At 41.5% G+C, this 8,974-nt stretch overlaps 1 protein-coding gene across 1 annotated transcript; it reads left to right on the plus strand.

Annotated features, from left to right (window-relative positions):
- Positions 1 to 99: 99 nt before the first annotated feature.
- On the plus strand, positions 100 to 8,700 carry LOC139383397 (kinesin-like protein KIF3B). Its single transcript, XM_071127931.1, has 8 exons — positions 100 to 2,006; positions 2,154 to 2,255; positions 2,893 to 3,015; positions 3,364 to 3,482; positions 3,578 to 3,694; positions 4,307 to 4,418; positions 4,903 to 5,087; positions 7,893 to 8,700. Exons 1-8 carry the CDS (start codon positions 450 to 452, stop codon positions 8,047 to 8,049), a joined length of 2,472 nt encoding a protein of 823 aa, XP_070984032.1. The 5' UTR covers positions 100 to 449; the 3' UTR covers positions 8,050 to 8,700.
- Positions 8,701 to 8,974: the final 274 nt, after the last annotated feature.

Below are 8,974 nucleotides of genomic sequence, written 5' to 3' on the forward strand. Positions count from 1 at the left end.
CGTTTTGTTGGTCACATGCCTTGTTCCTATTGTCTGCAGCAGAGAGAAGGGTGTGTACTGGGGATGTGAGCTGGCTGGCTGGCTGACGGCAGTGTTTTCTAGCAGTGGTGGCGCAGCATCCTTTGTATCATGTAGCCTTGGTGCGGTGCGTGCGGATTAAGGGTGGAGACAGTTATCGTTGCCAGGATCAAGGATATTCATCAGTCGGAGGAAGTACATGTAGTCTACGTGGTATAGGCTATGTCCGTGTGATTAGGTGTGCCCAAGTACAGAATGTTACCATTTTCTGCGAGAGCTATGAATTGGCTTACCTGGGTACCGCTCGGCGGAGGATGCTTCGAGAAAGCGGGGCAACATGAGTCATGATGCGCGATTAACGACAGATACAGTGGCTTTTAATTGTGTTGCGGAGAAATCCATTTTTATGGTCAAGGATCAAAGGAATAAATATGTCGAGACCGAAACCGTGCGAGGCAGTAAAGGTAGTGGTGCGATGCCGCCCTTTTAACAGGAGAGAGGAGACTATGGACAACGATAACATATTGGATGTGAATTCAAAACTGGGCCAGATCACATTGAGGAACCCGAGGGCGTCACCTGAAGAAGTCATGAAATCGTTCACCTTTGATGCGGTCTACGACTTTGAGTCGAAACAGAGCGATATTTATGACGATACCGTCAGACCTCTTGTGGATTCCGTGTTACAGGGATTCAATGGTACAATATTCGCATATGGACAGACTGGGACAGGTAAAACATACACGATGCTAGGTATGCCCACAGACAATGAAAGAGGGATCATCCCAAATTCATTTAACCACATTTTTACACAGATCTCCAGGTCTCAGAATCAGCAATATTTAGTGAGGGCATCCTATCTAGAGATCTATCGGGAGGAGGTCAGGGATCTGTTATGTAAAGACAACAAGAAACTAGATCTCAAAGAGAACCCAGATTCAGGGGTTTATGTCAAAGATCTGTCTTCGGTTGTCACCAAGAATGTGATGGAGCTCGAACATGTCATGAACATAGGAGATGAGTCCAGGTCTGTGGGGTTCACCAATATGAACGAACGCAGCTCGCGGTCCCATGCCATCTTCATGATCACGGTGGAGTGCAGTGAGAAAGGTGCAGATGGAGAGGACCACATACGGGTTGGGAAGCTGAACATGGTTGACCTGGCTGGCAGCGAACGCCAGAGCAAGACGGGTGCTAAAGGGGAGCGCCTGAAAGAGGCCACTAAAATCAACCTGTCCCTCTCAGCACTGGGTAATGTCATCTCAGCTCTGGTGGATGGGAAGAGCACCCACATCCCTTACAGGGACTCTAAACTGACCCGTCTACTCCAGGATTCACTGGGTGGCAATGCTAAGACAGTCATGGTAGCCACTCTGGGACCAGCGTCCAAGCACTATGAAGAATCCCTGACCACCCTACGGTACGCAAACCGAGCCAAAAATATAAAGAACAAACCCAAAATCAATGAGGATCCAAAGGATGCTCTGCTGAGAGAGTTCCAGGAGGAGATTGCCCGCCTGAAGGCCCAGCTGGAGGAGCGAGGGACGCTGGCGAAGGAGAGGAGGAGAAGGAGGAATAGCAGAAGGCTGACTAAAAGTATGATTGTTGAGGATGTAGCCCACAGAGAAAGGGATGCAGAGCTGTGGAAGGCACTGGAAGCAGAATGGAAGCGGAATGAGGAATACTATATAAAGGAAGAAGAAGAAAGCAAGATGATAGAAGAGGATGAAAAGAGGGTAGAGAGATTCAACTCCATGGATAACTCTGTAGAGGCCAGTCCCCAAAAAACTGTAACCTCCAGAATACCGATACATAGATCTGTGGATGATAGCCCCAAAAAGGCTTTTCCCACCAGCACCCATAGCAGCCCAGGGGCCAGAGAGAAATGGAAGCCATTTGGTGAAAAAGAACAGATGGAAAAGGAAAGGATGATGGACGACATGCAGAAGGAACAGGAAGCTATGGAAAAGATTATTGAGAAATATAAGGTGACAATACATTATTTTCTCTGTTTCTGTATGAGACAATAATGTGCATTTTGATATGTTTAATATGATACATTATTTATTGGTGATACAGAGCGTCCGTCCTTCCAATAATCAGCCATCCATATGGCCATGTGTCTTTCTCTCCAGGCAATGGAGAGCAAAATATTGGCTGGGGGAAAGAACATTATTGACCACACTAATGAGCAACAGAAGATGCTGGAATTGAAGAGGCAAGAGATTGCAGAACAGGTGAGCGATCGTCTACAAACCAATAGGGTATGTTCATTTGATTGAGGGAGTCATGGAGAAGGCAAAAAACAACTAGGCTATCACTCTACTATAACACAAATAGTGCTGTGTCTGATGACCCTGATAAAAGTGGTAATTCAATATTTTTTCATGTTTCTCAATGTACAGTACCAGTCAAAGGTTTGGACACACCTACTCATTCAAGGGTTTTTCTTTATTTTTTACTATTTTCTACATTGTAGAAAGACATCAAAAGCAAAGCTTGGCTACTTTGAAGAATATAAAATATACTTAGATTTGTTTAACACTTTTTTGGTTACTACATGATTCTATACGTGTTATTTCATAGTTTTGATGTCTTAGTCTATGTAGAAAATAGTAAAAATTAAGAAAAACCCTTGAATGAGTAGGTGTCCAAACTTTTGACTGGTACTGTACATGCAGGTTTATTCATTGTTTAGTATCTCTGTGTTTACGTATCTTAGATTTTGGTCAGCACCTTGGAGTGCGGCTATGATATGAAAAACAAAATGTTGTATTGTTTGCGTGCAGGCTAGTCCTCACTTTATTGTGAAACACGACTACACAAAGGAAGTTCCCACATTGGAACATAAAAGTCATTTTTATTTGTATTTAGATAAGACGGGAGAGAGAGATCCAGCAGCAGGTGATGGCTCAGGATGAGGAGACGGGAGAGCTGAGAGAGACCTTCTCCTCCCTGCAGCAGGAGGTGGATCTCAAGACCAAGAAGCTAAAGAGGGTAAGATGGATTACTAACCAGCAGGGTTGGGGTCTATTCCATTTCAATTCCAGTCAATCCAGAAAGTAAACCAAACTCCAATTCCAAATTTTCCTAATTGAAAAGCATTGAAGATAATTTACATTTCAGTGTAAATCTGAATTGACTGGAATTTAAATGGAATTGACTCCAACCTTCCATATCCCTAAAGCCCATCAGAGATCATTATCATTATTATGTTTAATATAAAGGGATTTTAGACAGTGTTCTGATACAAAACCCTTTTCCCTAATTTCTGGTTATTTTGATTAGGATATTAACATTCAATGGTTGTGCTCTCCTATTGTGTTTCCTAACTTGTTGATCCAGTTGTATGCCAAGCTGCAGTTGGTGAAGGCAGAGATTGGGGATGTCATTGATGAGCATGTAGTTACTAGACAGGAGCTTGAGCAGACACAGAATGAACTCACCAGAGAACTCAAGTTCAAGTGAGTTTTAATAACGTATAATCACACAGACACACACAAACACACTACCCCAATTGGTTCACTTTTCATAATATTGTTTTATGTGTTACCTGCAGGTATCTCTTAATTGAGAATTTCATCCCTCCCAAAGATAAGAACAAAATTATGAACCGGCTTCACTTTGACAGTGACGAGGACCAGTGGAGGTTTAGGCCCTTCGTTCCTTCCGAAAGGTCAGTGAGTTCACATAGTCTACGCTAGTCTATACTATTCTATACTAGTCTTATGAGCTTAATATTCATTAAGTATTAAGTATTGCAATGGTAGCAAATATATTATTGACTGGTGCTGGAAGGACAGCCCTGCTAATCGGCCAGCCACTGCATAAAGGTATAGGTGGTCAGGGCAAACATTGTGGTGCTAGAAGGACAGCTCTGCAAAGCCAGTTACAATAATGTCACTGATGAGGGTCACAATTTGATTCAAATCCAAATCAAATTTGTATTTGTCACATGCACCGAATACAACGGGTGTAGCCCTTTACAGTGAAATGCTTACTTACAAGCCCTTAACCAACAATGCTTTAAGAAGTTAAGAGAAAAAAAGTGTTAAATTAAAAAATGTAAGTAACAAATAATTAAACAGCAGCAGTAAAATAACAATAGCGAGGTTATATACAGGGGGTATCGGTACAGAATCAATGGTACAGGGTCAATTATTTCCTTGTTTCACATGTTTATGAAATCGAAGTTACTTTGTCACGTTAAGATACTGTCTATTATTTTCTTTGCACTCCTTAACTAACTCCTAAACTAGATTTTCCTCCCTTGCACATCTTATTGCAGTAAATCGGCTCATCAGGTGAAGCGAAGGCCCACGTCTGTGGTGGGATACAAGAGACCAATCAGCCAATATGCACAGATGGCTGTCACAGCAGGAGCTCCATGTCGATACCGGGTGGGTTGATGCTTGTTTTTTTAATCCATGGTACATTTTTCATATCTGAGATTGAACATAAAGGAAAAGTTTTCTTTTTTTACAACCGAATCTAAACGTCTTATGTAAATGGAATTTTATAGAAGGGCACCTTTTTCTGATTTCACTTGTTTTTGAGAATCTTACCCTAAACGGCAAATCACTTCCTCATCCTCGTTGTGGAGTATGGGGGCCCTAAAAAAACATGAACAGACTCCAAAAACACACAACTATGTATTTTTTTAGAAAAGGTAAAGCTCTCAGTCTAGTGATGCAGGTTTAGATGTGGTACGCATGAAATTGTGTCATTCCAAACTAATTGAGGGCCATTAACATACTGAACTGATTAGTGTTAAGAAATCACTTTCCACACATTTATTTATCATCAATTGCAGATGGTTTCCATCGTCATTGTTCATTATATTAAACTCCCTCTCTCTTTCGCGCTCATTCATTATTTCTGTAGGCTGAGAATGTGATGCTCCTGGAGCTAGATATGAGCCCACCCAGCATGTACAACCTCAACCTTAACGGAGCACAACTGGAACAGAACTTTGGAGGTCACGGCAGTCCCAGGAGAGACCTGCTAGCCAACGTCCCATTCAGGGACAGGACCACTGCATCAGGAAGGGTCCGGAAGTCACGATCCTGGTGAGTTACAGTACCTGTAGGAACCTGGTGAGTTACAGTACCTGTAGTAACCTGGCGAGTTACAGTACCTGTATTAACCTGGCGAGTTACAGTACCTGTAGTAACCTGGCGAGTTACAGTACCTGTAATAACCTGGCGAGTTACAGTACCTGTATTAGCCTTGCGAGTTACAGTACCTATAATAAATAACCTGGTGAGTTACAGTACCTATAGTAACCTGGTGAGTTACAGTACCTGTAATAACCTGGTGAGTTACAGTACCTGTAGGAACCTGGTGAGTTACAGTACCTATAGTAACCTGGTGAGTTACAGTACCTATAATAACCTGGTGAGTTACAGTACCTGTAATAACCTGGTGAGTTACAGTACCTATAGTAACCTGGTGAGTTACAGTACCTGTGATAACCTGGTGAGTTACAGTACCTGTAATAACCTGGTGAGTTACAGTACCTGTAATAACCTGGTGAGTTACAGTACCTGTAATAACCTGGTGAGTTACAGTACCTGTAATAACCTGGTGAGTTACAGTACCTGTAATAACCTGGTGAGTTACAGTACCTATAGTAACCTGGTGAGTTACAGTACCTATAATAACCTGGTGAGTTACAGTACCTGTAGTAACCTGGTGAGTTACAGTACCTGTAATAACCTGGTGAGTTACAGTTCCTGTAATAACCTGGTGAGTTACAGTACCTGTAGTAACCTGGTGAGTTACAGTACCTGTAGTAACCTGGTGAGTTACAGTACCTGTAATAGCCTGGTGAGTTACAGTACCTGTAGTAACCTGGTGAGTTACAGTACCTGTAATAACCTGGTGAGTTACAGTACCTGAGGTAACCTGGTGAGTTACAGTACCTATAATAACCTGGTGAGTTACAGTACCTGTAATAACCTGGTGAGTTACAGTACCTGTAGTAACCTGGTGAGTTACAGTACCTGTAGTAACCTGGTGAGTTACAGTACCTGTAGTAACCTGGTGAGTTACAGTACCTGTAGTAACCTGGCGAGTTACAGTACCTGTAGTAACCTGGTAGTTACCTGTAGTAACCTGGTGAGTTACAGTACCTATAATAACCTGGTGAGTTACAGTACCTGTAATAACCTGGTGAGTTACAGTACCTATAGTAACCTGGTGAGTTACAGTACCTGTAATAACCTGGTGAGTTACAGTACCTATAATAACCTGGTGAGTTACAGTACCTGTAATAACCTGGTGAGTTACAGTACCTGTAGTAACCTGGTGAGTTACAGTATCTGTAATAACCTGGTGAGTTACAGTACCTGTGGTAACCTGGTGAGTTACAGTACCTGTAATAACCTGGTGAGTTACAGTACCTGTAATAACCTGGTGAGTTACCTATAGTAACCTGGTGAGTTACAGTACCTGTAATAACCTGGTGAGTTACAGTACCTGTAGGAACCTGGTGAGTTACAGTACCTATAGTAACCTGGTGAGTTACAGTACCTGTAGTAACCTGGTGAGTTACAGTACCTGTAGTAACCTGGTGAGTTACAGTACCTGTAATAACCTGGTGAGTTACAGTACCTGTAGTAACCTGGTGAGTTACAGTACCTGTAGTAACCTGGTGAATTACAGTACCTGTAGGAACCTGGTGAGTTACAGTACCTGTAGTAACCTGGTGAGTTACAGTACCTGTAGTAACCTGGTGAGTTACCTGTAGTAACCTGGTGAGTTACAGTACCTGTAATAACCTGGTGAGTTACAGTACCTGTAATAGCCTAGTGAGTTACAGTACCTGTAGTAACCTGGTGAGTTACAGTACCTGTAGTAACCTGGTGAGTTACAGTACCTGTAGTAACCTGGTGAGTTACAGTACCTGTAGGAACCTGGTGAGTTACAGTACCTGTAGGAACCTGGTGAGTTACAGTACCTGTAGTAACATGGTGAGTTACAGTACCTGTAATAACATGGTGAGTTACAGTACCTATAATAACCTGGTGAGTTACAGTACCTGTAATAACCTGGTGAGTTACAGTACCTGTAGTAACCTGGTGAGTTACAGTACCTGTAGTAACCTGGTGAGTTACAGTACCTGTAGGAACCTGGTGAGTTACAGTACCTGTAGTAACCTGGTGAGTTACCTGTAGTAACCTGGTGAGTTACAGTACCTGTAATAACCTGGTGAGTTACAGTACCTGTAGTAACCTGGTGAGTTACAGTACCTGTAGTAACCTGGTGAGTTACAGTACCTGTAATAACCTGGTGAGTTACAGTACCTGTAGTAACCTGGTGAGTTACAGTACCTGTAGTAACCTGGTGAGTTACAGTACCTGTAGGAACCTGGTGAGTTACAGTACCTGTAGTAACCTGGTGAGTTACCTGTAGTAACCTGGTGAGTTACAGTACCTGTAATAACCTGGTGAGTTACAGTACCTGTAGTAACCTGGTGAGTTACAGTACCTGTAGTAACCTGGTGAGTTACAGTACCTGTAATAACCAGGTGAGTTACCTGTAGTAACCTGATGATTTAAAACTGTAGAGGAGGACACTCAGAGTTCCTTCAGTGTTTGCTGATTAACTGTTAGGTGATTTGTCCTATCTACTTACTTCGATTTGTCCTATCTACTATTTAGAACCATGCATATTGTAATTTGATTTCTGACACGTTTCAACAAAACAGAATAGATGTACAACTATATTTGCTATGTTAGGCCTACTCTTGGGACAGCATTTTTGTGACAATCTTTGTTGCAGCTAAAACAATTCCATATGAAAGGATCCATATAAGACACTCAAGTTGCCAGCTGAATACGTAACATGTATTCCCTCTTCTTTATTCCCAGGTACCAGGCACCACGCTCATCCTCTTCATGCGTCTCATCCTCTTCATCATCCAGCTCTATAACATCAGGGCCCCAGACCCAGTGCTCTCCTCACCCCCAGAGACCCTCCTCAGTCATATACACTCCATTGGAAGGTTCCATTCCAGGGGGTCCCTGAGTCCAGATTCTAGAACATTCCAACATTCCAATGTATATCAAATATGCTTATTTGCTAGGTCGAAGATATACAGGTTAGGACAATGTAATAATTCCATGCAGCAGTGTTAGAAAATAAACAATTTCATTGGACCAGCGCCTACAGGATTAGCATAAAAATAATTGACCAGTGGCCAGGAAATCAAGTAGTAAAGTGACTGTAGATCATTTGAAACGTAGATAATTTAAACGTTTGAATTAATAGAATGACAGTAAAACAGTTATGCTATGTGTTTGATGAGTAGTTAGCTGAAATGTACTACGATTGTGGTTATTTTCCAAGTTTGATGACAAACTTTCTGTACTGCTAACATTCACTTCCAGTCATTTTCACTCGCATTGCTAGTAATGAGGTACAATAGATTGCTAGTCCCATTGTTTATAATCCTTTTGCATTTATAGAGACATTCATGGGATTTTAGAATCCTCTTGTCCTAACCTGTATATCTGACCTGTCTGCATTATCAACAATTTCATAGTGTATTATTTCACCAAACACAATTGGTCTGTAACCAAAAGTAATTTGCATTTGTGGAAAATATTGCACCGCTGAACTTTGACTAAAGTATATGACTAAAGTAATGTTTAGCTTTTGATGTACAGAAACATCAGAATAAATGGTACAAACTGTTACATAACATAACTTGTATGAGCCTACATTGTTTAGGGAATAGAGAAAATACCTGTCTTTCAGATTGAATGAACTGCCATTGGCCACAACAAATAGGGAGAAAAGGAAAAACACCTGCCTTAACGTTTTTCTTTTGTTGAGGATTTACTCGGTAATATTCTATTTTATTATATTATATTTTAGTCTGAGCACCCAATCTCCCCAAAATGTTCTAATTTTCTCACAGTAATTACACTATTAATTATTGTGAGAAAAT

Source organism: Oncorhynchus clarkii, chromosome 25 (assembly GCF_045791955.1).
Source record: "Oncorhynchus clarkii lewisi isolate Uvic-CL-2024 chromosome 25, UVic_Ocla_1.0, whole genome shotgun sequence".
Taxonomy (NCBI): Eukaryota; Metazoa; Chordata; class Actinopteri; order Salmoniformes; family Salmonidae; genus Oncorhynchus; species Oncorhynchus clarkii.